The sequence below is a fragment of the Agelaius tricolor genome, unplaced genomic scaffold, assembly GCF_023055355.1.
Source record: "Agelaius tricolor isolate 1412-34295 unplaced genomic scaffold, bAgeTri1.0.p SCAF_19, whole genome shotgun sequence".
Lineage (NCBI taxonomy): Eukaryota > Metazoa > Chordata > Aves > Passeriformes > Icteridae > Agelaius > Agelaius tricolor.
The window spans coordinates 7,608,067-7,634,394 of NW_027269279.1; the positions used below are offsets into that span (position 1 = coordinate 7,608,067).

Sequence of the window (26,328 nt, forward strand, 5' to 3'; positions counted from 1 at the left end):
ACATTATTATCATCTCCCTTACACAATAAACCAAATAATTGCTGTCACTGCCAGTGCTGAGGAAAGATGCTACCTGCCCAAACATCAGCTGAAGAGGTGATACATTGATGGTGGAATGTGGTGTACTGAATTTGTCCTGATGCTGACTTGAAACTCAAGGATGGTATGAAACCCTGGCCCTGAGATTTACTCTTCCTCTTGTGCTAGATTGAAACTCAGATTGGCTTGAGAAACTTGAAGATAATTTAAGAACAAGCCAATTTCACAGCCTCAGTGTTTTCCAGTACTGATTTGCCTTTCTTGAGGGTCAAAACTGTGAAATTAAAATAAGAATTTAATTGTAATTCAGTTCATTTATCATTTCAGTAGTGAAATATAGTAGGGGAGAGCTTTAAGTAACATCAGTAACTCCTACTGATTGGAAGCAGCTGGTAATATCCTGTGCCCAAAAGAATCATGCTGCAAAATCCTTCCTGTATTATATTCCTATTCAAAGAGCAATCACCCTGTGGTTATGCCATCTTAAAACAGCTAATCCTGTAAACCTAAGAGGCTTAGTTTTGTGACCTGCCTGGAAAACAACATGAAATATGAGTAACTGTTCATTGTGGGCATGGTGTTCTTACATTTAAGACGGCTCTTGGATCAAACTGTGGTGTGGCAGGTACAAAAATGGATGAAAAAGGCTCTGCCAGGACTGCTGTTTGTTGGCCTGGCATGCAAACCCTGCTCACTCCTGCAAGGTTGTGTGTGGGCAGTGCCTCCCCAGCCCAGCTGTGTCCTGGGGCTGGCTGGTGGCTCCTGCTGCCCAGGAGCTCCACTGCAGAGCCCCAGAGCACTCAGCTGAGGCAGCCAAGGACACGGGCAGCAGGGAGCTCAGGGCAGTTATCCTGCCAGGCAGACTGCCAGTGATCTGTCTAGAGGATTCCTAAGGGCATTAAGTTCATTTTACAGTTCCCTTTTTAGCCTTTCATGGTGAAAAGCCATTCACAGTAGCCTTATTATCATCAAGTTTTAGGAATATGGAATAATTTGTATAGAATATTTGTCTTTTAGAGAGTAAATATACCACAGCTGTCAATAGAAGTCATTCCTGCCTGCTTTTCTGTGTTTTATGGTCTTACATAACAAATCTAGACATCATAAGGCTACTTACTTTATAATTAGCAGTTTGCCTATTCCTTAATATTGCTTCTGTATATAAAAAAGGGACTGAGTTGCCTCTTCTCCCACCCCCTTAGAGGTATCTCATTCATTAATAAGATACAAGTGTTCAAACATGAGGACATTTCCACTGGAGATAACTCTAACAGGGTTTAGGTAGAAGGCACTTACCTGAGCAAATGGCTGAAGTTCAGCACTCAGCCCTGCTGAGACACAATCAGCTTTGTTTTCAGAGACTGGCACTGGATGCACCTGAGTCCACCCCAGGAGCAGGAGCCTGGATTACAATAACACACCTGGCCTTCAAGCCAGCCATCGATGGCAGATGGCAGGTGCTGTCAGTTGTGTTGTCCCTGGGATGATGGTAACACCTGAAAGTGCAATAAAATTGGAAATGTATTAGGTGTTTTTCCCTTTCAGTCCTGATCACAGCTTTTCCTGATTTGTTGGCTACCAGCACCATTCAATCCAGAAATGAGAAGGTGGTAAAACAAGTCTCACACATCTGAGCTTGAACAGAGATATGCAGACTTGAAGTACAGGATAGCTCCTTTGCTGCAGGCACAGAATGCAAAACTTTGAGGCAGAAAACACTGGCAGCTTTGAGTCTGTCACAGTTAAACTGATTTAACCCAAGCCACAGAAAGTGAAAGAAAAATGATGAAGGTAATTACATCAGTTGTTAGTGACTACCCCAGTCCCCCCTTTGATTGTCAGATGTTCAAGCAAGGAAGTCAAATCAGAAATATAATTGTTAAATGGATTAACTTCTGGCATAGAAGGTAATAAACAATCTACAGACCACTAGGAATTACACAATTCACCTGTTTGAATACAAGCCATGCTCAGCTGCCACCACTCTGACATTTGAGCTCCATTTAATTTCATCTCCCTTTCCGTTTCTGCTCCTAAAGAAATAAAGTCTCAACTATCCTCTGGTTTCAGTAGTGCAAGCTCAGATCCATTAAGATTAATGTCATGGACACAGCATTTTGTGCATTTGTTTTCTATTTTTGACCTCAGACAATAATGAGTTTGGTAGCTGGAAAGCAAAGAAATATCCATGTCAGAGCTTGAGGGTGTGAAGGAGGCAAGATCCACGTGCAGAACCCTCCTGGCACAAGCCTGGGACTTCTGTTTATCAGCCAGTTGATGACAATTAGTTGTCCTGAAAGGTCACATGAACAGTTTTACAGTTTTGCTCCTGCTACCAGCAGATATGTTTATGGATATTCATAGTGGGTTTACAGCAGAACCAGGAACATCTGAGATAAGTAACACTGTGCTTCTTCTTTTTTTGTTTTTTTTTTCTGGTTCACAGGTGTTTTTATGCTCAATACAGCCTTTACCATAGAGTTCAGCTACTGCTTATATCTTCTGAATCAAGTGCTGTAGCAGCATGGTGTGAAGTGCAAGGGCTACAGAGAGGTAACAAGAAATGTGAGATGTGACCTAGCAGGGATGATCTAAACCTCTGCTCTTCCCATAACCTTGGAACAGCTTGACTGTTATGGAAATATCTCACAGTCTGAACTGACACCTCAGCCCAGGAAATCCTTGATTATATTTAATCCTGAAACTCTATGCAACCCAGTACTGGCTAGACCTGGAAGTCTGATCACCAACAATATTAAAAAACATTCTCACAAAATAATATTTGGCACAGAGTTACATATATTGTGGCTCCCAGTAAAAGCACTGCAGATACAAAAAATAAGGACTAGTCCATTTTTCCTTCTATCACTATTTTCAAAAACCTTTTCTCCCATGTACATTTAAAGTTATAGAGAATATATTGCTTTGGAAATGTTTCAAAGCAGCAGAACAGCAATGTGTATCTTCCACCCTTATTCAGAAGGCTGTTGTCTTAACACTGACAGGAATCAGGATGGAATACACAAAATGGAATACACTAAAGTCCAGGATGAGCATGTTCTGGTGAGGAGCTCAGCAGCAAAGAGTACCACGCTGTTTCTCAGTTTCTTCCTCTGAATGTTCCCAGAGATCATCTTTGATAGTTATTGAACAAACCCCAACTTGTCTGCACAGAGAAAAAACAACATGAGTTAGCAGTTTCATTACAAACTGTTCTCCTTTTCTGTGGCAAGCCTGCAAATTTAAAAGTTTCAGGCTCTTTTTAGGATTTAGCTGGCAGACAGCACATCACTCCCAGTGCCCAACAAAAAGAGTAAGTTCTGGTTCAGAGAAACAAGGAATATCAATTGGTTGACTCAATAATTCCTCAAGTCAGTAGTGCAGGACAAACACACCCCCCTGAAACTGAGGACAGCCTTGGCACCACTGAGGGGTTCTGTGTGTTTGCTTGAACACCTGGGCAGTGTGACTGAGCAAAGGCTCCTGCCCACACATCAAACAGAAATGCTTTGATTCACCAGTGGGTTTCTTCCTTTTTTCCTGGTCAGGTTCAGGTTATCATTGCAGAACTGCAAGAACATGTTGGAAAGTCTGTCTGAGCCAATGTGCCTGCTCTGTCTGAGCAGGCTATGCTGCAGCAGAGAAGAAACCTGAACAAGCCCTTCCCTGCTGGAATGAACAATTTATGCCACTACCAGGGCTCAGGGAAAAGTCTAGCCAGGTCTGTCTAAAGCCCAGCACAGACCAATACCAAAAACCTAGAAACATGTTGCAGGATTATACTTTTAAAATTGCTTTACAATCAATTACTTTCAAAGTTCATAGTTAGATTATATTTAAAAATGTATTACTTACATGGAACAAATGTATTACTTTTAATATCTGATCACTTCAAAGTGGATTACTTTTCCAAAAAGTACTCACATTTGAAATCTGAATGCCCTTAAAAAGAATCAGATGCTGAAATTGTGAGCAGATCATATTTTTCAACGTTTTTTTGATTGCAGTTAAAGATCTAATCCAATTTCCTGTTATTCTGTCCAAAAATGGATTACATTTAAAATACAACATTACATTTAAAATATCCAACATGGTTTTCTTCTGTTCTGACTGACTGAAGGAGAGAAAAATTAATCTCTCAGAACAAAGCTGTAATTCAGGTAAAGGGAAGGGAAGTTTAAAACCCTGCTACAGCCATGTTAGAGCACAAGCTTATTTTGTTTACTTTTCTTCTGGTAGAATCACATTAAACAAACGACTTGCTCACATGGGGGATTTAATTTTCTACACTCACTAGAAGCCTGTGAGGTTGTGTTTGAGGATAACTTTATTTTGGATTTTAACGACTGTCAAGGAACCCATTAACAAATTAGCAGCTGCTGAGCTCTGTTGCTCTGCCACAGCTGATGGAAGCTCAGACAGTGATGGTGAGTTCTGAATCTTAAATCTAACACTTGAGTGTGATGGTCAAACTTGGCAAATTACATCTTCTCTTACTGATCTTTTCAATAACAAACCCTTTTCAAACAGATAAGCTTATGTACATTTCATTTATAACTTGTGTTCATTTTTTATTCTTACAGGATGACTGTTTAGACCTAGATCAAGTATTAGCAGAAAAGTTGGTTTTATAGCAACAATCTGAAATCCTTTTAAATAATTAAACTTATCTAAAGGCTGTTCTGTTTCTCATTAAAGCTTAATTCCAAGTTTTGGTATTGTGGGAAAGGAGGTGAAGTTGTAGATCACTTATAAAATGCTCCTGCTCAATAGACTGGCTAAATTAACTCATGCTAAGTCACAAAAATCACAATGCAGAAAATCCGAAGGACCAAGTTCCAAACCCATTCTGGAAATGCATTAAGCATTTCAAGACATAAAACTAAATATTAACTTTCTTACTAATGCCAGCATAGCAGTTTTATGCACCAAATGCATACAAAACCCATATATTTATATATACTGTACATAGGTACATGTGCAACATTTAAGCACATACTGTGAATTTCTACAACTAACTAATTTCTCATTATGCATAACAGCATCATCTATTAATTCTCACATACTGAACATAATCTCAATTCCAATTTCATTTACCTCAGAGGGGTTTTTAAAGCAAAAGATGGGATCTTATGTTCATATCTGTTTCAGAATACTTCCAGCCTTGCATTGGGAATTCCACTCCTGGCTAGCGCTTGGAAGAGACAAGACACTTTCAAAAGAAAAGATACCTACACATGGTTCTCATCCTACCACCAAAAATGTGGATTTTGAACCTATCCAATAAAGCTGCTAATCCCCCATCTGTAACAATGCATTTTAGGACTTTTACGTCCACTATCCAGTGGCACCAGAAAAGATGTTCTTTTCCAACCTCTTCATAATGTTGCATTTTTGGAACTCATATAGTGACCATACCAGTCATCATGTCCTTTCCATAAGCTTTGGATGTCAGGGTAAACTCTCAGGAAATAGTGAATCAAAATATATTTGATGTAAAATACCTTTTCAAATGTGGGCATTATATTTTTATTGTCTCTCATGAATAACATCAAACAGAAGCTGGGCTGCAAGAGGGATGGTGAGGAAGTCTCAAAGGGAAAGGCTATTGAAGTTGTCTATTGAAAAATTTATTTTTCACCCAGAATAATACAATTCAGTCAGGTACTGACATTGGAAACTCTGCAAGCAGGCACAAATATCACATCTTGATTTTACCTGTAGGTTTTTGTGCTCAGGCACTTAACAAAAAGAGATCAGAATGATGGCAGCTATAGCAGTGAAATGTATATAGTGCTAATGGAATGGAAGAAGTTCTGTTGAATTCCAAACAATGCTATATCCGTCCCCACTCTTTATCTCTTAATTCATTCCTCTTGATCTTCCCAGTGACTGTCTTTGGCAGCTCTTTGACAAATTCCACCTAGATAAAATAAAGAGAGAAGGCAATGCAGCATGTTCTACAGAGCTGGTTTTCCAAGACTCTCCAAGCATATGTGGAAAACTGAGAGGGCTCCCATCAGTAAGAGCTGCCTGCCTCAAATCCAAGCCAAACCAAAAAGCACATTGTGCCACTTGTGAAACCATCTCTGTGGCTGCCTGGATGGCCAAACATCTGTACAGCTGCCTCTCAGCTGGCCAAACTGAGTACAGTAACTCATAGCAGAAGGGCAAATGCCTGAATGATATCAGAGGTCAGAGATGAATGACAAAAAGAAGAAAGAAAGGATGCTCAAGCCCCAGGGTCTTTAATGGTTCTTAGTTCTGTGAGTTCTGCTCAATTTATCTAAGGCATTGAAGTAGATCTTATCCTGTGGTGCTGGGATTCCTAAGAAACACCAAGTGTATCCTCTTGGGCTTGTGTCAGTTTATTACTTGTAATGATCAGTGGATAAAAACTTCTTTAGATTCAGTCATATGCTACCTTAAAGGCATGGGAAGTGCTTGTTTGAAGGTTAAACACAAAATGGAGAATTATGATTGTGAGTCTGACTTAGAACATGGAGATCTGACTGGGATATACAAAACCTAGAAAATTTTGAGAAGTTTGAATAAGTACTTTTCACAAATTCATGAAAAACAGTCTAAACTAATGTTATTTAGGAAAGGTCTTCTGGAGCCAGTGAAATGAATCTTTATTGCTGTCTCTTTCAAGTGAATAATGAAAATCTAAATGGTAATTCTCCTGAGATTTAGGGAAGGATGCCCTATTTTAAAGTTTCCCCTCAGAAATATTTACCTTTCTAGGGTATTTATATGGAGCAGTAGTTTTCTTAACATGGTCCTGCAAGTCACGAGTTAAGCTTGTCAGGTCGGTGGATGAAAAGGTTGGGGACAGAACCACAAAGGCTTTCACAACCTGTAAGGTAAAAATAACAAGAGATATCTGGCACCATCTTTATTAAGGGCTGATGTACAGTTACCAGAGAGCAGCACTGCTCAGAGTCACAACAGTCACGAGGAACAGAGAAACCAGCACAGGATAAGAAATGATTGTGCCCAGCTTCTGCATGTGTATGTGCAGAAGGGAAAGTCTAAAGGACAGCTTTTGTGCCCTCATTACAAATAAGACCCTTTTCCCTTCTCAGCAGCAGCCAAGAGGAAGGGGCAATAAAATGTGTCTCTGTGGAGTTCTCTCTGAAGCTAAGGGACATTTTGTTTCTCTCTGAAGTTCACCCTGAGGACAGTAAGCACTGTTATCCTGGCACAGGATTGTGCATTTACCACACCTGCAGCCCATGTTTAATTCTCAGGCAAGTGCAGTAGAACTTTGGCCACACCAAGAGTCATAAATCACAATTTAAGTGTACAGACAAATGCTTAAGAACAAAGGCAAATTAAACATCACAGTAGTGTTCTCCACAGAGAAGACTTTTCTGTTTCTCCACAGAAAAGAAACTCAGAAGAACAAAGGCATGTAAATGGGAAGGGATTTTGCTTGTCAGCCCCACTAGGATTATCCATGATGGAAGTAGGTGTGGTGCTCAGGGACATGGTGTATTTGTGGATCTGACAGTGCTGGGTTCATGGTTGGACTCAATGATCTCAGAGGTATTTTCCAAGCTAAACAATTCCATGATTCTAAGATGGCATTATTGCCTTAGAGCGTAAGTTTTTCAGTAAAGTAGAACTTCCTTGATATCATTATATATTTGGACAAATGCATTGCTTTCCCTCTCCATTCAGCATCCTTACCTCTCCTCTGAGGGGGTCTGGGCTGCTGACAACAGCTGTTTCTACCACAGCTGGGTGTTCTATCAAGGCACTCTCTACCTCAAATGGCCCAATGCGATACCTAGGTCAGGAAAAAGAAAAATGAGGTTTGGCTCTTGCTTTTTGTCTGGAAAAAACAGTACCAAAAGTTTTTAAATTTTCATCTTGAGAAAAAAATCCAAAACCAAATCAATAACCAGCTATAGAAGTTTTAGGCAAAATGGGACAGCTGTCTGGGTTAGAAGTAGGAGCATTTCATAGTGGTCTTTGTGGCAGAGGACTGCTGGGGCTGTGGATACCTCTCCATCTGTCCCCTCTCCTTGGGGCCCTTAGGCTGGAGCTCCATCCCACCCTGTAGCTGGGGTCTGCAGCAGCAGCCTGTGCCACATCATGGAATCACATCATACAATATCAAGTTCTTTCCTTTCAACATGTCAAAAATAAATTGTTTCAAAAGCGTTTGGAATCCAACAGCGGTTCCTTCAATTTTAGTAAAAAAATTAATTAGATAAACATCCCTCCTTTGCCAACTGAAGTCTTCATTCTTTGTTGAAACACACGAGATGTTGCAGGGGAAATGGATCCATCACAGAGATGATACTGCAGGTCTGTGAAAAGCTAACAATAACAGCAAGTATTCCAAAATCAAGAGGTCAATACATTCCAGTCACAGGATTATGATGCCAGAAGCTCACGTGTAAGAATATCCAACACAACATGTGAGGATATACAATGGCAGGTTTAGAATGGGTGTGTGCAGACTAACCCTGAAGAAATGATGATGTCATCGTCTCTGCCAATAAACTGGAAATATCCCTCGTCATCCATAGTCCCTCTGTCTCCAGTGACATAAAAATCCCCACGTTCACTTTCTGCAGTTTTCTTAGGGTTATCCTTAAAGTGGTTTACAAGCAGTAGTTTAGATTTTTAGCAAGCATTTGCTATACATTATGTTATAACACAAATAACATCAAATGCACTGGAACTTAATTTTTCAGTCAAGGATGTACTGATATTGCTATAAGATACAATAAAATACGTTTAAAATAATTTCTATTCTTTAAGAAAAAAAATAACTTGATCCTAAATTATTTTCTTTCTTTTTCTAACACCCACCAATTCAAATAAACAAATTACTCTGGTAATAAATAATAAAATAGTGAAAAATGTCCAGCCTTTAGGACCACTATGCAATTGGAGAGCTTTTGGGGAGATTGGTAGTGGTGGCAAGAATAAAATAAAGTTCTTACTAAATATTCAGAGAAAAAACCAAGTGGCCTTATAGGTTTGCTTCTGATGGCAATTTCCCCCTGTTGTCCTGGAGGCAGGATATTGGCATTTTTGTCTACGATCTAGAATGAAAAACAGTTGTTATTTTAGCCCAATTGAAAAACAAACTCCAAACACAAATCCAACCAAACAAAAAATCCCCCATGACAGAATCTAAAGAGCAGTCAACAAACCTGAACATCATAAAGGGGAGCTGCTTTCCCCATTGATCCAGGTTTAATCTTCATTCCTTTAGAAACAGAGCAGATTATTCCCTGTAAAAAATCAAAATCAAACCAAAGCTTTTCAAAAGAAAATTGCTACATTCACACTTAATTCATTAAATGTAGTTTCTAGACTAATTCTAAAGTAAGGAATTAAGATTCATAGGATCTTATATGTCAGTGCTGTATGGTATAGATAAGCAAAATCATAAAACTCCCTGAAATAATCCTGTTCCATTCTCTGTGAAAAATTCATGTCCTCTGCTACCCAGTCTTCTTCCCTTAGACTCAAACTCTGCCCTCTTGACTGACACTGTTACTTGGAATTAGCTTAAGGACATTTGTGGAAATATTACAGCACATTCCCTCCCAAACCCTCATGTTCCTGGCAGGTTCTGCGAGGAGAGCCATGAGAGGGAGTTCTTTCAGAGGTTACCAGGGAAGGGAATTACTGAAACATTCACAGAAATGTGAAGGAGGAAACACACTGTGTTCTTACAAAACAAACCTTACAGCAAAAAGAAATTCCAGAGATTTAATAGGCCACTGTCCCTACAAATGTACCATTTCAGTCTGGCCATACACTTCATGGATGTCCAGCCCAGTGTAGCTCTTCCACTGCTCCATGACTTCTGGGTTGAGTGGTTCCCCTCCACTCATGCAGTACTTCAGGCTCTTGAATTTGTATCTTCACAGGGAGTTAAAAACAAGAAAGGCAACACTTAAATCTAGAGGGGGAGACCAGGAGCAGGCAAGGGTGAGCACCATGGGAGAGCTGTTTACTGGGAGAGTTAGTGCCACAAAGTGGGGGAATCAGAGAGGCCCTGATCCTTCTGCTCCCAATACAACAAGGATATAGCTCTGTGCTCAACACTCTCCATAAGCAGCAGTCAGAGTTAAACATGTGAAAAATAAAATTGTTGCTGAAGTCAGCTGGGATTATAAATAAACCTATACTGATCTGCTGAGCCAGGGCCCTGATTGCTGACCCTCTGCAACGGGCCAAGGGAGAAAGTTCAAGAGGGAAGGAAGGAACAATGACAGGCAGTGAGAACTGGAACAGGAGGTGAGGTACAACTGCCACAACAAATAATTCCCTCACAGTTATGCTGACATGCACTTTCTAGGATGAAGTCCTTCCCAAAGTCTGGACAATCAATGTGGTAGACAAAAATTATGACAAAGTATTTAACAGACTCTCAGTTTCATACACAGTTTCACAAGTGCAGTAGCATAAGTCTCAAATTTCTGAGGGAAAACATCAAGTTTCTCTGATCAAAAACCTCAGCAAAACTTAAATTTTGCATGATGGTCAAGGATTTCTTGTCAAGGATATTTTAAACTAAATTATTACCCTATTTTGGGTCAAGCAGTTAGATATAGGAGATGACTAAGTTTAGTTAGGGTAAATTAAACATTACTAAATAATTTTTTTACATACTTGGACAGATCATTTTGCACCAGCATGCGGAACAATGTCGGAGCACCAACCAGGGCATCAATTGGGAATCTGCAGAGAGTCTAGAGGGTTAAACAATAAGAAGGACATGTGAAGCTCAGCCAAAAAACTGCCTTTGGAATGTACAGTAAACAGGTGACAGAGAAAGGAGAAGTACATTTGCCCCCTATGTAAAAGCACCACACCCTCTGTTGGGTGAGGAACCCTCCTGTAGTTGGTGCAATATGCAGAGATTGTAGATTTGATTACAAAAAGCCCACGGTAACACATCTACTGACAACAGGACTGCACAGCTTGGGGCATGGCCAGAGTATCTCCTCTGTCTACATCACAGGGAGGGGTTCACTTTCATCTTGGCTGGTGTGGGCACAGAAACATTTCATCTCTGCATTAATACCCTCTGATACTATTTCCACAGTCACTAAAGTGAATGGCAGTCATTTATTGCTGCTTTTGGATGATTTTTGTTCACGTGCTCACTGGCTATGAGCAAAATGTATGAATGGATTTCATGTTTGTTCCCTTCTGTATACAATAAAAATGAAAACAGGGCTTTACACAACAAATACAGTATCTCAAACACAACCCCCATGAAATCTATGGATGCTATCAAAAATTGGTTTTGGCATGCCTTCTGCAGATGAATACATTTCCATGAGTTTTTCCCTTACATTTAGGATAACTTCTGAGTCAGTCTGCGGTAGGTTATGTATAAAGATACATGACCCAAAAACCCAAGGATCAAAAAAAGATGCTATTGAAGTTAGTATCCATCCTGTGTCTGCAGTGTTCCATATCATTTGAGAGGAAGTCAAATCCAACCAGTACCTGATAGAGGAAAAAAAAACGATAATAAAATATGCCCAGAAAGAGGGTAAAAGATATTAATTGGAAGATTGAGACAGTGGGGTGACCCTAGTCCCTAGCAATTTGATGGAGTTTTTACTCTGATTTCAAAGGGAGAAAGGCTGGGGATGTACATTGGTATTTCTTATTCAGTAATTTTTTACAATAGCTCGACTATGCAGCTTCAATTGTCTTATGTTCAACTAGGCTTAACTCTTTCATACCTTTCACTTAAAAGGGGTCTGAAACCAAGACTGCCCTGGGAATGTAGAGTCATCTTTGGAGAACCTGTAGTTCCACTGGTAAAGAAGATCATCATTGGGTCTTGAATCCTTGTTTTGACGCAGGAATGGTCAGCAGATTGATTTCTGCAAAAAGGAGAATGTAATTATAACTTCAGTGGTTGCAGTTAATGTAAATGAGTGCTTGTGGGAACAGGTCTGCTCTGTCCTCATGACTGCAGTGGCACTCAGTCATACTTACTGGTACAGCTCAGTGAAGTTCAGCCATCCCTCCCTGCTGCCTTTGGACACCATTAGCTTGGTTTTCAGGAGCTGGCACTGGGATGCCACCGAGTCCACTGCAGGAGCCAGTCTGTCAGTGGTAATGATGCACGCAGCCTTTGATGCCTGGAGTCGGTACAGTATGTCTTTAGCTGATAATTGGGATGTTCCTGGGATTATGACAATTCCTGGAAGACAGATAAAGATAGTTTGTGTTGGCATTTCTGTATCTGACTCTTTTCTAAGAATCCAAGCTATTAAATATTCCCAAACTGATCTCTGATATCATTTGCTCTGGTGTTCCCCAGCCAAACAGTTAGATTAGATTAATGCAGATGCCTGTGCTCTCCTGTCAGCAATTAAATGTGGATCTGTCTGGTGACTTCCATGGTTCTTCCCTGCCTTCTGGCATTTTCTTGCCTACTGTATGAGCTGGTGCAAACCCTTCAGGACTGCCTGGCAGCCAGTCCGCACACTGGACTATTACACTATTTTTCCTTGATAAACCATATCCATTCTTGATCCTCTCAACTGATTTGCAATGATCATTTGACCTCACTGACCTGCTCTCATACAAGCCACCTTGACCAGCCACCATTCTGGAATTCGTGGTAGGATCAGGATAAGCCTGTCTCCCTTCTGCAGTCCACATTCTTTAGTCAGTACATTGGCCACTTTCCGAGACAGGAACCCCAGCTCCTCAAAGCTCCACTTCACTTCTTCTCCTTCGCCATTTACCCACCAGAAAGCAGGGTTTGATGGTCTCTTTCCAGCCTATGAAACATAGGAATTTAAACATAAAATATTTTCTTCTGAAAGACCATGAAATAACGCACAGATATCTGTAAATTATGGAAGATCTGAGTATTTGACATAGCTGGCATATAAGCTATTTTTTTTTCTTGTCCTTAAAGGATCAAGACTTGCTATTCATCAAGCTCAGTTATTCCCAATAGATTCTCTTTTTCTGAACTTGAAATGTTTACCAGCCTAATTGTCTCCAGATCCAAGTCCTAGTCTAGATCCTATTTCAGTTTAAGCCTTTTACTGTGCATTAATGGTCCTACAAAATAACAATAAATAAAGGAAGAAACAATGAACTTTTTTATAATTTTCAATGCAAATTTCATTTGGCAACTGACTGCTTTTATAAAGAAGAAATCACAGCTTATTTCAAATGAAATTTAAAATTAAAAGTATCTCATTGGCACAACAGAAGATCACCTACCTTTTCAATCTCAGACCATCTGTCCAGTACATCACTTGCAAAGTTAAAATACTTTGGCATTTCCTGTTTGCCCTGTCTGATGGACTCATACTGGGAATGCACATCAGAGGAAAGCAGCCTGGGGTGTCCATGGAAAGTCCTATTAGGAGGTTTCAGAATCCACAAGAGTTTTAGATTCTGTAACTTCAACAGCAGCTTCATGGCAGAAGACTGTGTGTCTAGATGCCGTACACTATATAAGAAAATTGGAGAATTCTTGCTATGAATCCTGCAACAACAAACAAACAAAAAGCAAACCAACAAAAAAAGAGAAATAATATTGAGATTATCCAAAGGTAATCCAGTTCTTCATTAAAGTCGCTTAGGCTAGTCAGAGCCAGACTGATGATTTGAACATGCTAATTAAATGTTAAGTTCCTGCTTTCACATATTTTTAGTTTTTAAATGAATAGCCCACAACTCTCCATAGTAAAACACATCAGATATTATTCTTTACATTACAAGAATGTTCCTGCTTCATACATTCAGTATCTGATTCTCAATTCCTTTTTCTTTTCTGCTTGTTTCCAAACTAGTTCCATCAAGAATCTCACTGCTTTAGCCTCAGCAGTTGCTGACTGATTGACCCATTCACATCACCAATCCCAAGAGCCTTCACTTTGTTATGTAGCCACTGAGTTTGATAAAGACTTTTCTACTCATTTTCCTGGCCTGTCTGCTGTGGACAGGAGAGATCAGGAGCTGCTGGGGGAGATCCTCTTCATTCATTCCACTCACCTGTTAGGACATGTTTCCCATATGAGGCACTGTAAGGATCAGCTGTTCCCTGGAGATGTGAAACCTGGAAACTCCTTCATAAAGGTTTTGGAGTGAAACTCTTCTGACTTTATTGCTCACCTCTTCTGGAGTAACGAGAACAGAATGTGGCACAAAACAGACCAAGCAGCAAATTCTTCCTGTGGAGTAACTTTTTTCTTGTAATCATTTACACCATTGTTAATTGTGCGTCATTTGCACCTTAACCTAAAGCATTTTGGGTCTTCTTTTGCCTCAACTTTAACCATTAAGTACATCACAAATTGATCATGATGAAGAGAAGCATTCAAAAGAAATTTTTTTTCTTTCCACTCTGAAAGAATTTGAGAATGGTGCAATGGTAGTTATTGACAAGAATATATCAATGTGCTGCTGATACCCACCACAGGACAAAGATTATTTTTATTAACTTCTCTTTTATTTGTATGTCTCTAAGAGTTGTAGTTACACTTTGAGTGTTTTCTACTTTTTCTTCCACAGTTCGTTTTTCGCAATATTTCCATGTGTTCTGGGTCATAAACATGTGCCATGTTTGATGTGTTATCGTTGGTACAGGTAATAGAATATTTCTCTCCTTGTTTTCCACATCACTCTTGCTCTTTTTATACTTTTGCCCACTCTTTGCCCCTTAGAACATTTCTCTGGATTTTCCCAGTAACTGTCTTTGGCAGCTCCTTAACAAACTCCACCTGAAAGGCAAAAATACATTGTGTTTAAATTCCCAGCTGCAGGAAAGACACATTTTCATTATGGCTGGGGATAAAAGGATGGGAAGCTGCAGAGCCAGAGCTGGGATGATGAAATGCTGACTGAATGCCTTGCCCATTTGAGCTGCTGTGAAAACTCCAGCATTCCATGAAAGCAAGACTGGGCCCTCATGAAGTAAAATTTCGCAACCATTGCCTCCCCCTGGGTCCATTCTAGCACACACAGCCAACCCAAGGCTGCAGCTGCATCAAACCCTGTCATCTCCTTTTATTTTATCTAACTCTGGTTGGAGTGTTTGTCAGAAAGGGGTTGAAAAAGAGCTGAGGTGGGACAAAAAATGCACAACTTCAGGTACAATGAGAGAACCTGTCTTTCTGGGCTGTACTTACCTTCCTTGGATACTTGTATGGTGCAGTCACCTTCTTGACATGTTGTTGAAGTTCAAGAGCTAATTTTTTTTGATCATGTGATTCATAGAGAGGAGCTAAAACAATGAAAGCTTTGACCACCTGTGCCACAAAAATGAAGGGGTTCCATTAACTTCCAGAGGTGGCAATAAGGGAATACATTTGTTTTGAAAAGCGAATGTCAAAATACAGAATGCCAAAATTTGATCTTTTTCTTTATTTTCCCTTTTCATTAGCTGTTTATTAGAGAATGCTGTGCTATGAAGGACCCATTCTGGAGCAGGGGATTTTTTTCCATATTACCATCTTTTTTTTCCCTTAATGTTATATCCTAATACAGCTGAAAATCTTGACTCTGTTGCTCAAAGAAATGTTGCAAAGTTGAAAATATAAGACAAAAATTAAACACTCTGGATGTCACTGCTACACTGCACTAAGTGACAAAACAAGAATTAATCAAAATTTCATTGCTTAGACAAAAACATGTCTTAATTAGTCTGAAAAGCTAAAATATTTTTCCCCACATAAAAACGGCAAAGAAAGAAATAATTCTGATATTGTAAGATCGATTAAGATATGGATTTTAAAAAAATTAGCCTATTTTAAAAATATTCAACATATTGAATTCCAAGGAAGCCTGGTACATATAAGGAAGTTGATACTTAGTGGAAAGGGTATTTATTTTACGTTTTTCCCTATTTTGCTTTACCTCCCCTCGCACTGGGTCGGGACTGCTGACAACGGCCGCCTCCACCACTGCTGGGTGCTCTATCAATGCACTCTCCACTTCAAAGGGGCCAATGCGGTACCTGGGGAGCACAGAGACAGCTCAGCCCAGCAGCAGGGACCAGTCCTTTGGGCTTTCCAGGCTGCATTTCATCAGGCAAATCTGAAAGGAAATGCCTTACCCAGCAGAGTTAATGATATCATCAGCTCTTCCAACAAACCAGATATATCCCTCTTCATCCATAAAGCCTCTGTCTCCAGTGAGATAAAAATCTCCACACAGAGTGGCAGCAGTTTTCTCTGGATTATCCTGGCAACAATCAAATATTTCAGAAAAGGTATCTGATTATTAGTGAAACATAATGCATTTCCTTAGCAGTGATGCTAAAAAATGAACAAAAATAATTTTTTCAGTTGTTCTCAAAGTAAGTGTGTTCAGTACGGTTTCATATTTTCAACTAAAAAGCCATGTTAATTAGCAGTTTGATGCCTGAAGTATGTGGCAGGTGGAAAAGAGCACTACCCACTAAAAAATGTATGTAGAGATTTCTGTACTAGAGAGAAAAGGTTGTGCTCTATCAAAATGCCCATCCATCACAGCAAATGTGTGACCCACAAAAATGTGTAACCCACTCTGTTCAGGGAAATGATTTATCATTGCAGGTGGTTGCCACAATAACCTTCTGTCAAAAGAAACTTTTTACCCTTAACTGACAGGATCAAAATTCCAATGAGGTCACCTGCAGGAAAAACTTCATTATTTGCATTGACCTACAGGACCTCTACATCCAGTGTAACCTCTTGGTTACACAAGATAACACTTTGACAACAGAAGACAGAGTGAAAACCAGAAGCTATAGTATTGAACTTGTAGAAGTTTCTTATCCCTTAATGAGCAATTACATTTTATAAGTTGTTGCCTGAGTATGCTACAAATATCCAAATATTATGGGGGTTCAGAAAAGGATTAAAAACATAGCTAGGTCCCCCAAAGCTTATTCATTAGGATAGTTCAGTTGCAGGGGAGAATATCTTCAAGTTTGCCTGGGTCTACTGTTTTCTTAAGAATGTCCTGCCCCTCAGCATCACCACACACTGATCAGGCTCAAAGTCCTCAAGTAACCCAGTGAGACTTTCTGAGGATCCTGCATGGAATTCTGCTCCTGGCAGCCCTTTGCCCTGGGTCTCTCCCGAGTCCCTCAGCAGACACAGCCACAGCGAGTCAGGCTCACCAAGTACTCGGAGAACAGACAGAAGGGCCGGGTGGGTTTCACTCGGACAGCAATGGTGCCCTCTTCTCCTTGAGGCACAACAGCCCCCTGCTCATCTACGATCTGCAGAAAGGACAGACACAGCAGGGCTGCTTTGATCAGCTCACAGGAACATCTGCTGCAGCTCAGTGCAGGGCACAGAAGGGACACAGCACTGCCTTACTCTTCTACCCACAACTGCCACATACCTGCACATCATAAGGGGGAACAGGTTTTCCCAAAGAGCCTGGTTTAATTTTCATTCCTTTCAGATTGGCACAGATTGCCACCTGCAGAATAGATTTTTAAAATATTTTTTTAAATTGTTGCAATATCTTGTAAATTTTATTATTGTTTGCATTAGGCATCTTTCCATGACTTTGTTGTGACAAGGGCTGAAAGGGACCAAAGCACTGTGTTTTTTTTGAGAACATCAGAGGGGTTGAGAGGCATTTCAGGTCAGACCTGTGAGAGCTTTGTTTTGTTGAGTCTGAGCCAGTGGATTGTCCTGCAAATACTTGACTTTTATTTTGCAGGACAGCAGATTATTATTACAGATCTTATTTCAATACTGGGACAATTAATTTGGGACCATTTCAAGGGCAAAATGAGAGAAACCCTGAGATCTGGCTCTTAATAATTTTGTTAATGTTCACTTACAGAGAAGTCTAGGATGTGAGCTGGTTTAATATTTGCCATTAAAAACTCAGACAGGCCAAATTGATAGCTGGAGCAAATTATGCTTTCAGGGTTTTTTGGAAGAAAAGATGACAAAGGGACCTCTTACAGCTTATTTGATCTGAAGTATCTCTGGCATGGTTTTTTCAGGTGTCTAAACCATTAGAATATGCAGCTTGCTGACTCTGTAACTGTATAATCGTAACTATACAAAGTCTTTTTTTTCTTAATCATAGAAATGATTCTAACATTTTCCATTGATTTATCAAGGACGTCGTGCCTCTGGCAGTCTTACCTTTGAATGGGTATACTATAAGAATTAATGCAAACGTACTGTTTCGGTCTGGCCATATCCTTCATGGATATCCACCCCTGTCTGGGTTTTCCACTGGGAAAACACTTCAGGATTGAGTGCTTCCCCTCCAGTTACACAGTGCTTCAGACTCGGGAACTTGTACCTTGAGAGGAAGAGCAAATGAAATAATTCTCTTAACTCCTAAAATGAGCAGTGAGCAACCTTAGCTAAACAGACTTCCTCAGCTTTCCAAGTACACCTAAGACTGAAGGAAAGGCTGAATAGGATGACAGAGCCTGAGCTCTCTGCTAAAACCTGGATTGGCTTTTGGCAGGATGAAAGACCTGTGCGACAAGAATGAGTACCTTACCAAGATGTGAAAACTCCTTGCAAACCACTTCTCACAAGCTGGGTATTTTACAGAGTAACAAGACAGGAAGAACAGCTGCCAAATAACTCTCAGCATGTGGAACTCCTCTAACTGCTCCCTTCATTCTCAAGCATGTGAGAACAACTTCATGGTGCACCAGTAACTCCCTGATCCAATGCTGCTTAAAACATTGACTTAAATTGAACTGTGAAGCCTAAGTTCAGAGGAAGTGACAGCTTAAAAAAAAAATCTCCTTTGTTTCCTCAGTGCTGTCTGTTCAAAGACCCAGCCCTGAAGCCCATTAGCCTATGGTGTGGCTAATTCTTCTCACATTTGAAAATGGAGAGTGGTCTTTACTGAGAGCAAGCTTTGCTAATTAGGTTTCCTTGAACTGAAAAAGAGAATTGAGGAACCTAAGGAACTAAACATGCAGAGGTGTCCCAGCATTATACCCCAGCCTCCCTCCCCTCCCTGCTGTACCTGCTCATGTCATGTTGGACCAGCATGCGGAACCCGGTGGGAGCTGTGCAGAAGGTGGTGATGGGATATTTTGAGAGAGTCTAGAAAAATAGGAAATTACTGTGCTGAAAAGAAAGTGTGATACTGCGTATGACCTTGTGAATGTGCAGGTGATTAACACAATTTACATGCTCAAACGTCTGCAAGATGAAAACCCTAAAAATGCTGTACCAGGCAGTCCAACTCCTGCATAATATGGAACTTTCTGTCCAACAGGAGTCTCTCATGTAAATGAAGGACCAGTGAGAGCAGTAGTTCCAGTTAAGGGTTTTTGGGGGGTTTTCCAAGGTGTCTGTGTCCCAAGCTCAAGCCTAATTGATGATAGGGAACTATACCACAACTTTTCCAGTATTATTCTTGGGAAAGTCAAGGTTTCCGCCCCACACAAGAGGCCAATGTTGAGGAGAATCATCCAGCTGAGTGGTTTTGAAAAGAGCTGGGAAGAGGAATAGGCATTCTGGTACCTTTGGATTGCTTGGGATGCAGGGATTACTCACCTCTCCAATAACTTCTGGTTGAAACAGTGGCAAATTGTGTATAAAGACACAGGCTCCACAGATCCATGGTGAAAAAACACTGCCGTAGGCTGATTTTGCCCAGCCAGTATCAGATGTATTCCACATTACATCTGAAGGAGTCAAGTCCAGCCAACGCCTGATGAAACAGCAGAGATGAAAAAAACCTTCAGGGAAAGCAAATCAGTACCAAGCCACAGATTTAACTTTTAAGGTATAATGAAATGGCCCAAGGTTGCTTTGGCTTTCAGGGAAGGTTGACCCAACATTAAAGCACTTGACTTCCTCTGGTGTGGTTGTAGGGACACTTTATTACTCCTCTGCTTTCAGCCCTGCAAATGACACAACTCTGCACATAATGAGCTCAACTGGGCCTTCAAGAAGGTTTTAATAACAAGGGTTTTACCATGAGAGAGGAAAGATGAAGAAGCTGCAAATCCTACAGTCATGAAATGCCTACATTTACTGGAATGTTATGGTCTCGTGTTCAGTTTAGTGCTGATCGCAGCAATTAATCAGGACCCTGGGGGGAACTGCAAGGTAATACCTGCCAGTGGTTGCAAATCCAATGCCGTAACTGCTGTAGGAATGCAGCACCATTTTTGGGAAGCCCGTAGTTCCACTGGTAAAATACACAAGCATTGGGTCGTGACTCCTCGTCTTGATACATATATGGTCAGCAGATGCAACCCTACAGAAGAAATTATGTATTCTGGTCACTGCATGCAGTTTTCCACCAAGGAAGCAGTATTTTTAATGTTCAGGAGATCAACAGGAAAGCTGCCCCAAATTATATGATCTTACCAAATCCATTATATATAACAGGGAAAAGTTAGAGAACACATTTTGCCTGTCACGTACATTCTGAATCACAAGGTTGAGGAGCAAGAACAAGCTGAAGGACCTGAATTTCGGTCCCAAAACCGAAATGGGTTGCATGAATATGTACTTAATGCAGTGTAATCACAGTGCTGCAAGTTGACAGAAATATAACTCATTCACATTTTGAAAATTAATCCCACAACTCAGCAATGTCTCCTGAATGATACAGCTCCCTCTACCTCAAAGAACTGGAAAGAAAAGAGCTGGATACTCACGCAAGGAGTTCTTTGAAGTTCAGCCACCCATCCCTGCTCCCTTGGCCTACAATGAGTTTACTTTTCAGGAACTGGCTGCCAGACAGGACAGATTCCACTGCAGGTGCCAGTGTGTCATTGGTAACAATGCACTTGGCCTTTGAAGCCTGGAGTCGGTATAAGATGTCTTTGGCTGTTAGTTGGGATGTTCCTGGAAAAAAGACAATTCCTGGAAAAAAGCAAGAGGCAATTGAGAAAACTCAGCATTTCCCAAAACTACTTGATTATGTCTCTCTGTTGATGCTGATTGTATTCATCATGGATGTTTCTCAGTTTAAAAGCTGAGTAAAATAGATCTATTGAATTATTAATGACACTAATTCTATAAGTTCTTCCATTATAAATTCAGCTCCCTTCCAATGTATGAGGTTAAGTGTGGCCTTTGGTTGCAGCCATTCAGCCCTCGCTGGCTGAATTGACTGATTTTGACTGGACCATGTCTGGCCCTGTGCTTCCTGGGTGGGTGCTGCCAATTCTCCTTCTAGGCAAAAGAGCAGCTGTAGAGGCCCCAAGAGAATATTCCTGTTTGCATTTTCTTCACCCTAATCTAAGAGATGGCTTGTGGGCTCTGTTTGCTTTCTGTCTGCACCCACCGAGTCCGTGAGTCACTCACCTGCTCGCATGCAGGCCACATTCAGGAGCCACCACTCAGGAACACGAGGCAGAATTGCTACAATTCTGTCTCCTCTCTGCAAACCACAGGCCTCAGAAAGGACATTGGCTGTCTTCTTGGACAGAGAGCCCAACTCCTCAAAGCTCCACTTCACCTCCTCTCCCTTATCATTGACCCACCAAAAAGCAGGATTTGCTGGTTTTCTTCCATCCTACAACATGCGAGCAAATATTAAAATAAGACAAACCTTAAAAGGTTCCACTTCAATACAAAATAACTCTAAACTAAGCAAATCATCCCTGGCAATCACTCTCTTAGGGTGACACCTGTATTTCTGATAACAAAATAACACAGTGCTTTCCATTCTGCAGCCAGTACTGCCCAGTACCCATAAGTAAAATGGATTTGTATCGTCTGAGATTCTTTCCACTTTCTCCTCATTTAGTCTGCAATAGAGTCAATTTTCTTACTATGTCCTGGTAAAGTGCTGTGGTTTATGAATTTAGGATCATTGTAGTGTTGATAACACACTCATGTTTTAGTTGTTGCTAAGCAGTGCTTACTGTAAGTCAAGGACTTTCCAGTTTCCCACACTCTGCCAACAAAGAGGCGCACAAGAAGCTGGGAGAGGTCATAGACAGGACAGCTGACCTGAACTGCCTGAAGGGATATTCCACATCACAGGAGGTCATGCTTAGTTTATAACCCGGAGGAAGGTTATTGGGAGGTGTTTGGGGATGGGCTGGGCATCAACCAGTGGGCAGTGAGCTCCTACTGCTACTAATATGATGATTATTATTATTATATTTCAATTCTTAAATGGTTCTTTCCTCAACTCATGGGTTTTACTGTTTTTTCCTCCTGATTCTCCTCCCCATCCCATTGGATGTGTGTGTATGTGTGTGTGTGAGATCCAGGGGCTCTGTGGTTCTCAGCTAACAGCTGGGGTTAAACTACAATTCAATGTCTATAAAATAAAAGACAAATACTACCTTTTCCAGTTGTGTCCACTTATCTAAGACATCACTTGCAAAGTTGAAATATTCTGGCACTTCCTTTTCACCCTGGTTTATAGATTCATAATGGGAAACTATCTGAGATGTAAGAAGCCGGTTGTTTCCATGGAATGTTCTGGAAGGTGACCTGAGAACCCACAAACACTGTGGAATCCAGGATTTAAGAAATGTTCTCATGATAAATGATGTTTTATCAGATGGTGAGGGGAAGGAATCAGGTGTACATCTAAGGAATCAGTCACCTGGAATGAAAGAAAAGACATTTAAACCAGACAGTTATTGGATGCTGTCCCACGTATGATGTTGGATAAATGAATGCAAACCAGCTTGAATAAATAGGTTGCTTACACACATCCTCATTTCATGTCATGTTAACCTGTATTTTTGTGATGTGAACATTTAACATTATGGTATATAGAAGGAATAAGCACAGTCACCTTGAGGTTAATAAAATTAGCAGAGTTGTTGCTATGAATCCTGCAACAAAAACAACCGTGGAATCTCGTCCAGCTGGAATAAATGGGGGTTTAACCTCAGTAGCATATGCAGAAGGCATCAGCCTGAGGCCATGGTAAACAGGATACTGAAAAAAGGACACCTAGCCAGGTCGTGATGAGAAGAGTGGGGTCATGGGAGCCAATATGTTAATAGAACTATCCTCTATTTGATCAGGTTTCTGGTTCTTGTTCTCACTTGGTTCAGTACCTTTTAAAAATAAGGTCATGTTCCGAGTTTGCACTCCTGATTGGACCCTTGCCCTCAGAAGATTCCTATACCTTGTAATATTTGCTATGCCCCGTCCTCCCCATCTTTGGATCATGCCCCCAGACTCTGTGACTTCTACGTTTGTTATTTTCCTATTAAAGTTTTGGTGGGGTTTTTTTGGTTTTTTTGGTTTTTTTTGGGGCAAGACCATCATTTCCATCCCTTTTTTTGCCAGTCCCCCCAGCCAAGTCAAACTAGGGGTCGCAGCGAGTGAAACTACAATGACTGGTGCCCGAACAGACAATCAATCTTCTTCTGTTTGATTTCACTGGGTTTTACCAGTCATAAGTGCCTTTTTTTTTCTCTGCTGTGGATTAAATCAGCAGGCCTGACATGGTTACAAGCAACCCTTGGAGTCAGATCTTTTGGGTGCCAGCCAGAAAAAGCAGGTAAGCGGAGAGAAGAGACACTTATTCCTGCTGCTCCTACCCCAGCCAGGTGGGCATACCCCACCTAATCCCAATTATTATGGGAATAAGACTGTCAAGACTAGACAGGGACATAAATTTTTCTTAGCAGACCACAGAAGGCCCAAAATCACGAGTTAAACCCCCCTAAAATGATTGTTTCGGAACTTTCTGGCGACTGTAGCCAGTAGCGCCGTGCCAGGCTCAGCCGCAGCCAGGGCCCTGCCCTCACCCACCCACCGGGCACGGCCCAGCCCGGCCACTTGTGCCTCAGCAGCTGCAGCCCCGGCTCGGCCCTGCGCAGTGCTGCAGAACACGGCACGGACTGTGGAGCCTTCTCTGTGGGACTTTGGAATTTTGTGGGTGTCACGCTTTATGACCTAGCTACCAGAGGACTCTCTTGTCATGTGTCTGCTGCCTGCTTTCTGTATGATTCTGAAAACGCTCAAAGCCAAAGAGCACCGACTGCCGGCGTTCAGCCCCTCCCTGGCCTTGCGGGTGTGGCAGGAATCCGGGGGGTCCAGGGCCACTTCACTGTGCAGGATCCCTTCCCAAACCGAGACTGCTTTTAACCCCTCTCACCCTGGGGATGGAACGCGAGGGTGGAACCTGTCCCAGACACAGGAAGCAGCGCAAACCCCTGCCCCTTCGTGTTCCTTGCCCTGTCCTCCCGCAGACTGCCCCACAATGGAACTTGACACAAGTTACTCACATACCCTGTTATCCCCTTCTGCCTCCTCTGCTCAGGATCCCTCTCAGATCCCCCCCACCTTCCCTGCTCCTTCACCACCCCAGCCTCTCTCCCGTCCATCTGAATATCCTGTTGTACTACCTGCTAACCACCCTGCTAACGTCTATGCCACCAGAGGCACCATGATGCCTCAACGTTCCCCCTTCAACTCCACTCCACCACTCCTGACTACAACTCCCAGCATGCCTCAGGCCACGCCCCCAGGGAGCCAGAGCCACGCCCACCATGGTCCCGGAAGCGCTGCTCTTCAACATGGCCGTGCTCCTGTCCCCATGGCTGTGCCCAGACCAGAGCACCAGCTCTGCCTTCCAGCAATAACAACACTGTGCTTGCATCCTCCCCCCTCCTCAGAAGAAAACCTAATCCCTTCTAGAGCCAGTGATTCCATTGATCCGTGGCAGAAGAGCCAGATGAGTATGGTAAAAAACAGAAGGGGAAAGGCTGGTCCTACATGGGAACCTCGAGCCTATGTAAGGCTGCCAAAAACTATGGACAGGCTTCTCCTTTCTTCAGCAGTCTAATGCAAGCTGCTTTCACTGCATATCTTTTAACCCCTCATGACTTAAAGCATGTGATGACTGTGCTGCTGTCTCCAGCTGAATTCACCCTGTGGGAAAGGGGGTGGAAGAGGCTGTTAAATCAATTGTTGCTTATTAAATCAATTGTTGCTTCACTATGCTGAAGACCAGGCACAGGCAGTGCTAACACTAGAACACTCAGCTGGGGAGGGAGCACATACCCAGCCCCATGATTAGGCTGCAAACCTCCCAAAGCCAGTGCTTGATGATATTAAAAATGCAGCAAGGAAAGCACTCATGCAAATGCCTGATGGTAACACACCTGCTCCAGACTTTGTAGATATAAAGTGAAAGCCTAGTAAACCATGAATAAAGCTAAAGTTTTGGCTCCTCTTCACCAGAATCATCCACAAGAAATCGTTTATCATTATATGGATAATATACTTATTGCAGCTGAAAATTACCCATCTTTACATTCAACTTTGAAAGCCACCCAACAAGCTGGACTGACCATTGCAGAGGAAAAGATACAGCAAACATCACCCTAGAAACATTTGGGACTTAAAATTCTCTCTCAGACTGTTACAAACCATTAATTGAGTTAAGCATTTGCTAAAGATCATTAATAAAGATTTAGTCCTGTTGTTTGTTTTGTTACATGCCTTTTTAATTTGGTAACTGATTCTGCTTATTTTACAGGTGTCATTGAGAAAGCTGAAAATTCATTCCGAGAGACAGTTACTAATGATCAGTTATACTCCTTGCCGAAAACTTTAATTTTTATTCTTTCTCAGAAAACAGCATCCCTGGTTTGTCATGTATGTACGTTCTCATTCTTCTTTGCCAAGATTCTAACAGAAGGTGATAAACAAGCTACACCCCTGCACTAACACATGTTGTCACTACATGCCCTGACTGCCAGAAATGCTGTCTATTGGGGCAGGAGTAAATCCTTGAGGGCTTCACAGTTTACAGATTTGGCAAAGCAGTGTGACCCATTATGTGTCTTTTGGTTGCTTTAAATGTATACATGTTTCCATAGAAGATTCTCAGGAGCAATCTTTGCCTCTGCTCACTAAGGTGAAACAGCAAAAGATGTTATTAAACATTTCCTACAAGCATTTTCAATTCTAGGCATCCCACAAGAAATAAAAAAAGATCATGGTCCTGCCTATGTCTTTTACCCCTTGTCTCATGTCTTCAGTTGTAGCTGTTTATTCTTACATCTTTGATGCACGGATTTCAGCACTGGTCACATTTTATTCCTCAAGAAAAGTTACTTATTCAAAATTTGAACTATTGTCTTATTCTTTAGTAGAACCTTATACAGTAATATTTAATCTGCCCAACAGGCAAATGAGTTCAAATACCCAGAGCTTAACACAACTTAATCTTTTCAGTGGTGTCTGCCAACATAAATAATTTGGATGCAGATTTCCCCCCCCAAAGAGTTATTTTGTCAAAAGCAGCAGAAATTTATGGTGTTCTGCACAATCTTTGGACATTGTGCAGAGAAACACTGACCACTTGTAAACAATCCTTAATCACTTAGGAAGA

At 41.3% G+C, this 26,328-nt stretch overlaps 2 protein-coding genes across 4 annotated transcripts; both read right to left on the reverse strand.

The window, feature by feature from the left end:
* Positions 1-5,505: 5,505 nt before the first annotated feature.
* Positions 5,506-13,544, reverse strand: LOC139598360 (acyl-coenzyme A synthetase ACSM4, mitochondrial-like). Its single transcript, XM_071444679.1, has 13 exons — positions 13,282-13,544; positions 12,617-12,827; positions 12,034-12,241; positions 11,775-11,918; positions 11,376-11,532; positions 10,687-10,766; positions 9,810-9,933; positions 9,216-9,296; positions 9,003-9,104; positions 8,519-8,646; positions 7,735-7,834; positions 6,779-6,898; positions 5,506-5,962 (listed from the first exon to the last, which is right to left on the reverse strand). The coding sequence occupies exons 1-13, from the start codon at positions 13,480-13,482 to the stop codon at positions 5,876-5,878; spliced, it is 1,743 nt and encodes a 580-aa protein (XP_071300780.1). The 5' UTR covers positions 13,483-13,544; the 3' UTR covers positions 5,506-5,875.
* Positions 13,545-14,493: 949 nt separating this feature from the next.
* Positions 14,494-23,495, reverse strand: LOC139598361 (acyl-coenzyme A synthetase ACSM3, mitochondrial-like). 3 transcript variants are annotated; one of them, XM_071444681.1, is made up of 13 exons: positions 22,307-23,495; positions 21,315-21,525; positions 20,663-20,870; positions 20,138-20,256; positions 19,548-19,732; positions 19,012-19,091; positions 18,201-18,324; positions 17,398-17,478; positions 17,171-17,272; positions 16,121-16,248; positions 15,922-16,021; positions 15,195-15,314; positions 14,494-14,786 (listed from the first exon to the last, which is right to left on the reverse strand). In XM_071444681.1, exons 1-13 carry the CDS (start codon positions 22,505-22,507, stop codon positions 14,700-14,702), a joined length of 1,746 nt encoding a protein of 581 aa, XP_071300782.1. In that variant the 5' UTR covers positions 22,508-23,495; the 3' UTR covers positions 14,494-14,699. The 3 variants fall into 3 exon arrangements, with proteins under 3 accessions (XP_071300782.1, XP_071300783.1, XP_071300784.1); XM_071444682.1 differs by having other exon boundaries at positions 19,548-19,704; positions 20,113-20,256; XM_071444683.1 differs by lacking the exons at positions 14,494-14,786; positions 15,195-15,314; positions 15,922-16,021; positions 16,121-16,248 and adding an exon at positions 16,311-16,322 and having other exon boundaries at positions 19,548-19,704; positions 20,113-20,256.
* Between the last annotated feature and the right edge of the window lie 2,833 nt (positions 23,496-26,328).